The sequence below is a fragment of the Anomaloglossus baeobatrachus genome, chromosome 2 (assembly GCF_048569485.1).
Source record: "Anomaloglossus baeobatrachus isolate aAnoBae1 chromosome 2, aAnoBae1.hap1, whole genome shotgun sequence".
NCBI lineage: Eukaryota > Metazoa > Chordata > Amphibia > Anura > Aromobatidae > Anomaloglossus > Anomaloglossus baeobatrachus.
Genome location: NC_134354.1, coordinates 536,484,336 through 536,497,947, shown reverse-complemented (window position 1 = coordinate 536,497,947; position 13,612 = coordinate 536,484,336). Strand labels below are relative to the sequence as shown.

At 45.8% G+C, this 13,612-nt stretch overlaps 1 protein-coding gene across 1 annotated transcript in view; it reads right to left on the bottom strand.

Annotated features, from left to right (window-relative positions):
* Positions 1 to 13,612, bottom strand: part of LOC142291809 (cohesin subunit SA-2-like) — a 176,560-nt gene that overhangs the window by 79,117 nt on the left and 83,831 nt on the right. Inside the window, 1 exon segment of the mRNA XM_075336634.1 lies at positions 1,099 to 1,206. Coding sequence (XP_075192749.1) covers positions 1,099 to 1,206 — 108 coding nt within the window.

Here is a 13,612-nt window from a genome sequence, read left to right as displayed (position 1 = left end):
GGTTCGCCCGTACATGCTGTGTATCGGGTAACCATCGCGACCGATGCCGGACCTTCCGCTCCCAGCGCGCTGACGTCAAAGGCAGGAGCCGCTTGCCTCTGATTGGCCAGAGCGCTGCCTTTGAGTAGTGGCTCACAGGGTAAGTTCCTCCCTCGTCGCGATGGTTACCCGATACACAACCTGTTGCGGCGAACTACAAGAACCATGAGGTCGGCGATGGAACGGAAGGTAAGGTGAGCATAATATGTGTGTGTGCGTGTTTGTGTGTGCTTGTGTGTGTGCATTTGTGTGGACTGCAAGAGCGGGTTAGAGCGCGGTGGATGTACGGAACCGGAAGTGTGTGAGGTGAGTATTTTGCTCGTACAGCAAAGCTTGCTCTTAAACTGAGTTACAAATTTACAGCCAGCTTTGCTCGTAAAGGCTATGTGTCCACGTTGCTTTTTACCTGCTTTTTACCTGCTTTTTTGCTGCTTTTTCAACTGCAGCGTTTAATGGCAAAATAGATGTGTTCTGCTTTTCAAGCAAAGTCTATGGGAATTTGGGTTTCTTGTGCCCACTATGCAGTTCAAACTGCAGCCTTTTTCTGGCAGAAATTTGGACAAAAACTCAGCTTTGCAGTGCAAAACCCAAATGGCAAAAACAATTGACATGCAATTGTTTTTGCCATTTGCGTTTTGAACTGCAAAGCAGAGTTTTTGACCAAATTTCTGCCAGAAAAAGGCTGCAGTTTGAACTGCATAGTGGGCACAAGAAACCCAAATTCCCATAGACTTTGCTTGAAAAGCAGAACACATCTATTTTGCCATTAAACGCTGCAGTTGAAAAAGCAGCAAAAAAGCAGGTAAAAAGCAGGTAAAAAGCAACGTGGACACATAGCCTAAGCGAGGTTCCACTGTATCGGAATAAAACACCTTTAATAAAACGGTCTACAAGAAAAGTGCCGAATATTTTGTACTTTAGATGTCCACATATATTTACAACAAATAAATAGGGAAACAATATACCCAGTATTTCCCATCACACAGATGTCATTTTGGCTCATATCTTTTCAATTTGAATAGCCTATGGCATTTTTGTACACATGATCTTTTCAATTACCTTATGTATAAAAATTCACCAGCAGCTGCCGCGAGTGGCCTGTGAGAGGCAAACACAAACTGGTACAAGGTTTCACAGTCCTCAGTGGTAAACACATCTTCACAATTCCTGAGAGAAGAATGAGAAGCTTCTATTATCTAAGAGCTCATTTCAATGTCATAACAAAGACCAATAAATTCATTGTGCAGCTATACAATCCAAGTGATTCTCTGCTGTGTCCAAAGACTTCATGTCCCCCTCGATGCATGCTGGCAGTGCCATTCAGATGAGGCCATCTCTGGTACGAGGACGTTCTTATATTTTATTCTCACTGAGCCAGAATTTTATACTCCTATATTCTGTAGCACAATAATAAACACGAGTAAGCAACATATTATTGGATTTAAGAGTTATTGAGATAGACATGTAGACAAGTATAAGAAAAAAAAACAGCTAGCGTTTATCTGTACCATCTTGAGACCATCTGATTTGATAGGATTCCAATTTTGGGGGACGTACAAAAAAAGCAACCGGCATTTTGATTTTTTTCCTATATGGGACAAATATCTTGATACTGGTTCAGATGCAAGGAATGATGCTAAATAGTTTTAAATTGTTTTTGATTTTGTCATATATTTTTCAGAAATGGAGGCGAATTTGTTTTTGCGTTTTTGTTTTTGGCCTCCTTTTCTTCCAACACTTTTTGATTGTTGTGTCAACATAAATCCTATAAGAGTTGGCGTTTTTGTGGGATGAGTTGTGGATTTGAAGGACACCATTCATTTTACGATATAATGTACTGAACAATAGGGAAAGAAAACTCTAAGTGGGGTGAAATGGTGATTAAAAACCCAATTCTGCCATTGCTTTCTTGGCTTTGTTTTTATAGCATTATTGAGTAGTAAAAAATTACCTGGCATTAAAATTATACCACTGTTTTTTGTTGTTGTTGTTGGGTTTTTTTTATAGTGGTTAGGATAAAATTCAGAACTTCATAAAAATATATTATACCTATATATTAGATTTATTGTCCCCACATTATAAGACCCGTATCTTGTTTATTTTTCCGTCCTGTGTAGGGGTTTGCTCTTTGAGTGTCGAGTGGTCATTGTTATGGATGCCATCTTGGGGTGAATATGATGTTTTATTGGCTTTATATTGCTTTTTTTTGTAGTGACTGTGTGGAGTTATCATTATAGTTTATATCGATCAGCAACTACTGTGTACATAATATGGCAGCACGGTTTCAGTTAAAAGCATGACATCTCATGATAACACTTTGCGATTCTGGGGGGAGGGTTTTGAGATGCCCCTATGGATGCCAAAACCTCACAACCCAGAAGTTCACAGCCTCTTTTACTAAAAAATCTGGTTCTTGGGGGTGTGGCCTAGCTCAGTATGTGAGTGGAAGCAGATCCTGTAGCTCCTGCCAAGCATCTAGGAAATCCCTAGGGAAGAATCCCAAAAAAACACTCTCAGAAGTCACAGGCTGCAGCTGGACGACCCTCTGATCCCCCTGACCTGATTGCAGTGCTTACTGGCACAGATATGACAAGGAGGGGGCCGAAAAAGCCGGTGGGAGAAGTGGAGGAGCAGAATCAAGATGGTGCCGTGGGCAGCATGGAGCAGAGAAAAGATAATGGTGCAGACACTGAGGAGATCAGAAGACAGGCTGCAACACGGCTGGAGCGTTTTGCCAGGCAGGACAGCAGTGGCCATCACAGAGAGACAGTGAGACGTGAGCTGCAGAGACTTGCAGACAGCATGGTGCTAAGTGAAGGAGGGGGGAGGGGTGAGAGCAGTGAGGGAGCTCAGGCCTGCATGGCAGAGACAAATGCCACATCTCAGGCAGCACAGCTAGGGGAGCTGACAGGCACACAGAATATCCCTGAAGAGCCCACACTGAGAGACATCCTCACAGCAGTAATGCTATGCAGAGCATCTATTACTGAGGTGACCCAGCAGCTGGGGAGCCTCAGGGAAGACATGGCATCCATGCGGCACAAGCTTCATGAAGTGAAGGAGAGAACAGGAGAAGTTGAGCAGAGAGTCAGTATCATGGAGGACCGCATGGCAGGATCTGACAGAGACGGGCAGCGTGCAGCACAGTAAATAGCAGCACTGCTAGCAAAAACGGATGACCATGAAAATAGATCAAGGCGTAACAACCTGAGATTAATTGGCATCCCAGAGAAAGTGGAAGGTACATCCCCAACTGAATTTTTTGAGGAATGGCTAAAAAGTAAAATTGGATCTGAGCATCTCACACCTCTATATGCGGTGGAAAGAGCCCATAGGGTTCCCACCCAACCCCTGCCCTGGCCAAAATACTGCATTACAGAGACAGGGATAATATCCTGAAGCATGCCAAAGGACACCCGGACTTGATCATCAATGGCTCCAAGATATCCATTTTTCCAGACTACTCCATAGAAGTGCAAAAGCAAAGAGCGAAGTTCATTGACATCAAGAGAAGGCTGAGACAACTAAATCTGGTATACTCCATGATGTACCCGGCAAAGCTCAGAGTGGTAGCGGGAGGAACAGTGCACTTTTTCCTGGATCCTAAGGAAGCGCTAAGATGGCTGGATAGCAATGAACAACGCTTGCGGCGGGAAGGTCGTGAAGGGGAAGCTGGAGACTGACTTTTGGGAACACCCTACCTCTCATCGCATGCAGTGGTGTAGAGGAAGAATACTATGTTATGGTTGCCGGGGAGGAGTTCCTGTTTGAAAATTTAAACTAAATATATTTTTTTTTTTGTTTACCCCGGCAATCTAAATTTAAATCTACATTTAATGGACTCTAGAGGAAAGAGGTCTGCAAACACCACTGAGGATGGGAGGAAATGGAATCCTGGCTATGGAAAGGGACTTTCCAACTCATACTGGACTCGCAATGCATAAATACTGAATTAATTTTTATCCCCCCCTCTTTTTTGTTTTTCTTTTTCTCCCCTCCCTCTCTTATTCCACCCTCTTTCTTCTTCTTATACTACTTTTCTCTTTCTCTTCTTTGTTTTACCCTCTAACCTTCCCCCTTTCTTTTTCCTTTTTTTTTTTCCTTCTTTCCCATAACTTGCTTTCGTTCTTACCCCTTAATACTTAAAAAAAAAAAAAAAAAAAGGGGGGGGGGGCATTGCGAGAATATGGCAGGACTGCAATACTGGTCAGATGGATAGCCGGATACCGTGCACGACAAACAGGCGGGGTCCGCCCCTCCTTCTGGAGGTCCTGGTTCTGGTGTTATTGATGGTTGATTGGGCCCTGTCCGTCGTAAAAGAGGAAACGCGACAAAAGATGGACACGGTATCTGGCAGACTTGCCAAGGCAAACATATGCCCTCCGTCCCTGATACAAAGGGGACTGGTGGCAACGATGTGTTACTATGTTTATTGTTGGGGGGGTAGGGGGAGGGTGGGCCGGTCGACAGTCTCATTTGGCCTATTAAGCAGCTCTGGGAGAACGAGAATTTGTCAATTAATCATATGGCGGGACGCATTAAGCTAATTAGTTGGAATGTTAGGGGCTTAGCCTCTAGCATCAAAAGGCAAGCAGTATTTCAATTTTTACGCACAGAAAAACGTGACCTAATTTGCTTGCAGGAAACACACATGATACCGGAGAAGCTGCATCTACTGGATAGAAGGTGGCTCAGGGTGGGGTATCATTCTACATATTCTGCATACTCCAGAGGGGCCAGTATACTTGTCTACTCAGGCGCACGGTTTGAATTTCTAAAGGTCATCGCGGATAAAGATGGGCAGAATGTATGTCTTTCCTGTAGGCTGGGGACAAGAGCCATAGTAATTATATCCCTATACATACCTCCGCCATATTGCAGCAAACTACTTCACAGTGTGATAAATTTATTGGCAGACTTTCCAGGGGTTCCCTTTATGATAATGGGAGATTTTAATAATATTCCGAATTCAGATTGGGACAAAGGGAGACATGAGGTACGAAAAATGGGGGGTAACTGTACACCGTTCGGTAATTTACTTAAAGAAACGGCGCTGATTGACTTGTGGAGGACTCGGCATCCGGAAGTGTATCAATACTCCTGTTATTCGGCTACGTTCTCATCCCTTTCGCGCATTGATCTGGTCTTGGGCAATGAAGCAATGCAAGGTTTGGTAGTGGGTACTAAATACTTCCCCAGGACGGTATCAGATCATTCGCCCCCTGTGTGTAGAAATAGACCTGGTGGAACAACAAAACCAAAATAGACCCTTATGGAAATTAAATACCTTTTGGTTACAATTAGTGGAAGAAGGGGGGGTATTAGTGATAGTTTAAGGGAATACCTTAGGTTCAATGAAGGATCAGCATCTATTGGAATGGTTTGGGAGGCAATGAAGGTGTACTTGAGGGGATTGTATATAAGGGGTATATCTAAGGTAAAGTCGGAGGCAAGAAGGCAGAATCAGCTTGCGTTTCAGGAATTGGGGGAGGCGGAAGATGCTTTAATATCAAACCCCACGCCGGCGGCAAAATCTAGGATGAAGGCAGCTCAAAAGATGGTTAATAGATTGACCATACAGGCAGGGGAGAGAAAGAAAATGTTCCAGACCATGCAGTCCTTTGAAAATGGAGAACGGGCGGGTCACCTATTATCAGTGATAGCTGCGGCACAGAGGGAATCGACATATATTGCACGGTTACAATCAGTAGATGGGGCAGTTGTCATGGACAACTCGGGGATCCTAAAAGTACTAGAAACATTCTACTCTGATCTATACTCAGTCAAGGTGCACCCGGAGGCGGGGGAGGTGGATGAATTTCTAGGCAGAGCTCAGGTGCCAGTCCTCTCAAGGGAATCTAAAGAGTTACTAGACGAGCCATTTGACTTAGAGGAGTTGGAGCTAGCTCTAAGTGATATCGCGAATGATACGGCGCCGGGGGTAGATGGGTTTCCAGCTGAAGTATATAAGCAACATAGGGAGGTTTTACTGCTTAAGGTACAGTCATATGAAAAAGTTTGGGCACCCCTATTAATGTTAACCTTTTTTCTTTATAACAATTTGGGTTTTTGCAACAGCTATTTCAGTTTCATACATCTAATAACTGATGGACTGAATAATATTTCTGGATTGAAATGAGGTTTATTGTACTAACAGAAAATGTGCAATCCGCATTTAAACAAAATTTGACAGGTGCAAAAAGTATGGGCACCCTTATCAATTTCTTGATTTGAACACTCCTAACTGCCTTTTACTGACTTACTGAAGCACTAAATTGGTTTTGTAACCTCATTGAGCTTTGAACTTCATAGACAGGTGTATCCAATCATGAGAAAAGGTATTTAAGGTGGCCACTTGCAAGTTGTTCTCCTATTTGAATCTCCTATGAAGAGTGACATCATGGGCTCCTCAAAACAACTCTCAAATTATCTGAAAACAAAGATTATTCAACATAGTTGTTCAGGGGAAGAATACAAAAAGTTGTCTCAGAGATTTAAACTGTCAGTTTCCACTGTGAAGAACATAGTAAGGAAATGGAAAAACACAGGTACAGTTCTTGTTAAGCCCAGAAGTGGCAGGCCAAGAAAATTATCAGAAAGGCAGAAAAGAAGAATGGTGAGAACAGTCAAGGACAATCCACAGACCACCTCCAAAGACCTGCAGCATCATCTTGCTGCAGATGGTGTCAATGTGCATCGGTCAACAATACAGTGCACTTTGCACAAGGAGAAGCTGTATGGGAGAGTGATGCGAAAGAAGCCGTTTCTGCAAGCACGCCACAAACAGAGTCGCCGGAGGTATGCAAAAGCACATTTGAACAAGCCAGTTACATTTTGGAAGAAGGTCCTGTGGACTGATGAAACAAAGATTGAGTTGTTTGGTCATACAAAAAGGTATTATGCATGGAGGCAAAAAACCACGGCATTCCAAGAAAAGCACTTGCTACCCACAGTAAAATTTGGTGGAGGTTCCATCATGCTTTGGGGCTGTGTGGCTAATGCCGGCACCGGGAATCTTGTTAAAATTGAGGGTCGCATGGATTCAACTCAGTATCAGCAGATTCTTGACAATAATGTGCAAGAATCAGTGACGAAGTTGAAGTTACACAGGGGATGGATATTTCAGCAAGACAATGATCCAAAACACCGCTCCAAATCTACTCAGGTATTCATGCAGAGGAACAATTACAATGTTCTGGAATGGCCATCCCAGTCCCCAGACCTGAATATCATTGAAAATCTGTGGGATGATTTGAAGCGTGCTGTCCATGTTCGGCAACCATCAAACTTAACTGAACTGGAATTGTTTTGTAAACTGGAATGGTCAAATATACCTTCATCCATGATCCAGGAACTCATTAAAAGCTACAGGAAGCGACTAGAAGCTGTTATTTTTGCAAAAGGAGGATCTACAAAATATTAATGTCACTTTTATGTTGAGGTGCCCATACTTTTGTACCAGTTACATTTTGTTTAAATGCGGATTGCACATTTTCTGTTAGTACAATAAACCTGATTTCAATCCAGAAATATTACTCAGTCCATCAGTTATTAGATATATGAAACTGAAATAGCTGTTGCAAAAACCCAAGAAAAAAGGTTAACATTAATAGGGGTGCCCAAACTTTTTCATATGACTGTATATAATTCATGTCTGGAAAGAGGGGAGCTGATGCCGTCTATGCAGGAGGCAATAATTGTGGTACTCCCTAAAGAAGGCAAAGACCCGGGTTTGCCAGCCTCTTATAGACCGATTTCACTCTTGACGGTAGATGTAAAGCTCCTGGCTAAGATGCTTGTAAATAGGGTCACCAAAGTCATTACATTCCTAATGCACCCAGATCAAGCAGGGTTTATGCCCAACAAATCCACGGCAACTAACCTTAGGAGACTGTACTTGAATATGCAGATACCGGCAGAAAATAAGGGGAGGCGGGTTATTCTCTCCCTAGACACGGCCAAAGCTTAGAGTGGGGGTACCTATGGGCCACGATGCGATCAATGGGGTTTGGGGAAGTATATATTAGGTGGGTGCAGCTGTTGTACTCTGCTCCTACATCAAGAATTAGGGCAAATGGCAGCATGTCAGATAGATTTTCTCTCTATAAGGGCACAAGGCATGGGGTGCCCACTGCCCCCCCTGTTGTTTGCTATCGCTATCGAACCACTGGCGGCGGTGATGCTGCGGGATCCTGGTGTAGTGGGTTACCGATATTGGAGTGTGGAGGAGAAAGTGGCCTTCTATACGGATGATTTATTATTGTTTCTGGGAGATGCAGGGAGTTCCTTGGAGGCGGTAATGAGGGTCATATCTAACTTTGGAAGGATATCAGGGCTCACGATAAATTTGGACAAATCGGTTTTAATGCCATTAGATGAAACGCCCTCCAATGTAGTGGTGACTTGTGCTCCGGTTCAGGTGGTGTCAGAGTTTAAATATCTGGGAATTATGATATCCAATAAACTGACTGAGTATGAACGTCTTAATCTCGCCCCCCTTTTACTTAAGTTCAAACAAAAGATTCTGGCCTGGTCCAAACTGTACCTTACGGTGGTGGGGAGAGCCAGCTTAGCTAAAATGATACTAATGGCCCAACTGCTCTATGTGCGCCATAATGCCCCGGTGTGGCTACCACAAAATAGGTTTAATAAAATAAATTCTATTTTCTGAGGCTTAACCCCTTCACGACCATGGACGGATCTTTCCGTCATGGTGCCCTGGGCCTTAACGATCAAGGACGGATCTTTCCGCCATGGCGTAATTGCGGCACCGGAGCCTCCGGTGACTGCGAAAAGTTAGCATAAACCGCAGATTCGAGGAGGAGGGGACCCGTACCTGACCTCAGGAGGGGTGGTGCCTCCTCCCCGGACCTACGGAGGCTGTGATTGGCTGACGAACGCCGCTCAACCAATCACAGCCACTGTAATGTTCCAGCCATTTAAAATGACTGAAACATTGAAATCCAGCCCTGACCAGTGCAGCTGTAGCACTGGCCATTGGCTGGAGCTGGGTGATGTCACTGGATCACCCTCCCCCAGTTCCAGCAGCTCTGATTGGAGAGATCGGCCTTGTGACCGATCTCTCCAATCACCATGGACCTGTTGCCGGTGACCGCCCCCGTCACCGTCACTTGTCGTCCCTGCAGCACGCCAGCACAGTGAGTGTATACAGTGCAATGGCAGGGCGACAAGCTCCGGTCCCATGCTGTTATGTAACCGGAGCATGGGACCCGGAAGTTGCTGCGCTGCCATTGCACTGTATGAAACCGGCGAAAAGCTTCCCGATCCGCCGCCGCCCTCAACGATCTGCCACCTGTCTCCCCGATCTGCTGCCCGCACCCTCACCCCTCGTATCTGCTGCCCGCACCCTCACCCCCACACCTCCCAATCCGCCGCCGCCACTGCCCTCCGCGATCTGCCACCTGTCTCCCCGATCTGCTGCCCGCACCCCCACCCCTCGTGATCTGCTGCCCGCACCCACACACCTCCCGATCCGCCGCTGCCCTCCGCGATCTGCCACCTGTCTCCCCGATCTGCTGCCCGCACCCCCACCCCTTGTGATCTGCTGCCCGCACCCCCACCCCCACACCTCCCGATCCGCCGCTGCCCTCCGCGATCTGCCACCTGTCTCCCCGATCTACTGCCCACACCCTCACCCCTCGTGATCTGCTGCCCGCACCCCCACCCCTCCCGATCCGCCGCTGCCCTCCTCCGTCTGCCACAGTGTCACCGCTCTCCCCGATCTGCTGCCCGGCCCCTCCCCTTCGTGATCGGCTGCCCGCCCCCTCTCCTCCGTTATGCGCTGCCCGCCACTCCCCCTCGTGATGGGCTGGCGCCCCCTCCCCTCCGTGATGTGCTGCCCACTCCCCCCCACCTCTCACCCCCGTGATCGGCTACCCGCCTCCTCCCCTGTCACCCCCGTGATGTGTGCTCCCTCCCCTGTCACCCCCGTGATCTGTGCTCCCTCCCCTGTCACCCCCGTGATGTGTGCTCCCTCCCCTGTAACCCCCGTGATGTGTGCTCCCTCCCCTGTCACCCCCGTGATCTGTGCTCCCTCACCTGTCACCCCCGTGATCTGCTGTCCGCTCTCCCGTCACCTCTCACCCCCGTGATCTGTGCTCCCTCACCTCTCACCCCCGTGATCTGTGCTCCCTCACTTCTCACCCCCATGATCTGTGCTCTGCTCACCTGTCTCCCCCGTGATCTGCGCTGCGCTCCCTCTCCCACATCTCACCCTCCCCGATCTGCTGCCTCCTTCATCTCCTGTGATCCTGGCTGCCTAGATCCATCCTGTAAGGTAACTATCCCCAATCTCACCTCCCACTCCCCATCCCCCCTTCACCCCATCCTCTGCCGCTCCTGCATCCACGTCGCCCTCTCCCATCCGCCCCCACCCTATCCCAGCCGCCTCCGTCTCACAATCATAGATGCTCCCTTGATATGCCGCTGCTCCCCCCATCTGCCGCTGTTCTGATCCATCCTGTAAGTATTGTTCGTGGCTCTTTTCTAACTATCCCCAATCACAACTCCCACTCCCTCTCCCCCCCTCTTCCCCCACCTGCTTGCCGCCAAGTGCTGATCAGCTACGTGATTGGCTGATCAGGTACGTAATTGTTGCTCTAGTTTTTGCTTTTTTTGTGCACCCCAAATAAAAAAAAAAAAAACTTGAACAATTAGGTACCTGATCAGCAATCGTCCTGCAGTCGTACTCGACTTTGGACAGGACTTCTTTTTTCCATCCCACCTAGTCCCCCCACTTTTTTGCAGAACATTCGTGCGTGCGCCCTGTTTTTTTTTTCTATGCCATGGGGGGTCTAGTTTCCAAAATGGGGTCACATGTGGGGGAGCTCCACTGTTTCGGCACCTCAGGGGGTCTCCAAACACAACATGAAATATGCTAATTATCCCAGACAATTTTGCGTTTGAAAAGTCAAATGACGCTCCTTGCATTCCGAGCCCTGCTGTGCGCCCAAACATTTGATTTCCACCACATATGAGGTATCTGTGTACTCAGGAGAAATTGCACCATACATTTTATGGTGCAATTTTTCCTGATACCCTTGTGAAAAAAAAACTACCTGGTTGAAGTAACAATTTTGTGGTAAAAAAAAACTTTTTTATTTTCACGGCTCAACTCTATTAACTTTTGTGAAGCCCCCAGAGGATCAAAGTGCTCAATTAACATCTAGATAAATTCCATGAGGGGTCTAGTTTCCAAAATGGGGTCACATGTGGGGGAGCTCCACTGTTTCGGCACCTCAGGGGCTCTCCAAACGCAACATGGTGCGGCTAACGATTCCAGCTAATTTTCTGTTCAAAAAGTCAAATGACGCTCCTTCCCTTCCGAGTCCTGCGGTGCGTCCAAACAGTGGTTTTTCGCCACATATGAGGTATCTGCGTGGTCAGAAGAAATTGCCCAACAAATTTTGGGGGTTCATTTAATCCTGCTACCCTTGTGAAGTGCAATATTTGAGGCTAAATTAACATTTTTGTTGCAAAAAGTAAAATGTTCATTTTTTCCTTCACATTGCTTTAGTTACTGTGAAGCACCAGAAGGGTTAATAACCTTCTTGAATGTGGTTTTGAGTAGCCTGAGTGGTGCCGTTTTTGGAATGGTGTCACTTTTGGGTGTTTTTTGTCACGTAGATCTTTCAAAATCGCTTCAAATGTGATGTGGTCCCTAAAAAAAGTGGCTTTGTAAATTTTGTTGTAAAAATGAGAAATTGCTCAAAAACTTTGAACCCCTATAACTTCCTTAATTTTTTTTTTTTTTTTCCCAAAATTGTTCTGAGGTAAAGTAGACACGTGGGAAATGTTATTTATTAATTATTTTGTGTCATATGTCTCGTGGTTTTAGAGCATAAAAATTCAAAGTTTGAAAATTGCAAAATTTTCAAAATTTTCGCGAAATTTCTGTTTTTTTCACAAAGAAACACAAAAAATATCGGCCTAAATTTACCACTAACATGAAGCCCAATATGTCACGAAAAAATAATCTCAGAATCACCGGGATCCGTTTAAGCGTTCCAGAGTTATAACCTCATAAAGTGACAATATTACAGTATGTGATCGGAAAAGGTCCTCTGCTGGCAAGTCTGGAGGCGGGAAAGTTTCGTCCACACTCTGCATCATATCCTACTATACAGTTGATAGATAAAGTATGGGGTAAGATCAAACAGGTGAGACAGGTAACCGGGTTCACTAGATATACCCCCATGTGGGACAACCCCAACATTCCGGAATTTTTATCCCTTAAAGAATTTGGGCAATGGAGGAGAATTGGTATCTGGTACCTCTCCCACATGATGGATGGAAACATATTTCAGACTTTTAAAGTACTGCTAAAAGACTTCCCACTGGGACATCATATGTTTTATAAATACCTGCAGCTACGTCACGCATTTGAATCGCAGAACAGAATAACACCAATTGTTATACAATCAGATAGTGTAATTAATATATTAGGGACGCAGAGAGGGACGGCAGGATGTATATCGATGGTCTACGGGGGACTTCTGTCCATATCAGTTGGGAGGCAACAAATTGGGGCATATGCAAGGTGGGTGGAAGATTTGGGAAAAATTGGGGAGGAGAAATGGGAGTCTATTTTGCAATATGTCATCAAAATATCTCTGAGCGAGGCGAAACGGCTATCGCAATTATATGTTATATACAGAGTATATAGAACCCCCGTGTGGATGAAGAAAGTGGGAGTGAGAACGGATTCCAAATGTCCAAAATGTACTGTGGAAGAAGCAGGGATCATGCACATGTTGTGGGAATGCCCATGTTTACAAGGGTTTTGGATCACAGTGTTAAATTTAATTCAATCAGTGATGCAAGTGGACCTACCCAGAAACCCGCTGGTGTGTGTGCTGGGCTATGTGGATGAAGTGGGGGGGGATGAACAAGTGAAACTGGCAGGGGCACGATTGTTGTATGCAGCAAGAAAACTAATTGCCTTGTATTGGCTATCTGAAAAAGCACCGACACGTAAGGAATTTGTTGAAAAAGTGAATTATATTATTTATATGGAGAAGAAGGGAATTTTGTTACTTACCGTAAATTCCTTTTCTTCTAGCTCTTATTGGGAGACCCAGACGATTGGGTGTATAGCACTGCCTCCGGAGGCCACACAAAGCAATTACACTAAAAAGTGTAAGGCCCCTCCCCTTCTGGCTATACACCCCCAGTGGGATCACTGGCTCACCAGTTTTAGTGCAAAAGCAAGAAGGAGGAAAGCCAATAACTGGTTTAAACAAATTCTCTCCGAGTAACATCGGAGAACTGAAAACCGTTCAACATGAACAACATGTGTACCCGCAAACAAACCAACAATCCCGAAGGACAACAGGGCGGGTGCTGGGTCTCCCAATAAGAGCTAGAAGAAAAGGAATTTACGGTAAGTAACAAAATTCCCTTCTTCTTCGGCGCTCTATTGGGAGACCCAGACGATTGGGACGTCCAAAAGCTGTCCCTGGGTGGGTAAAGAAATACCTCATGTTAGAGCTGCAAGACAGCCCTCCCCTACGGGGAGGCAACTGCCGCCTGCAGGACTCTTCTACCTAGGCTG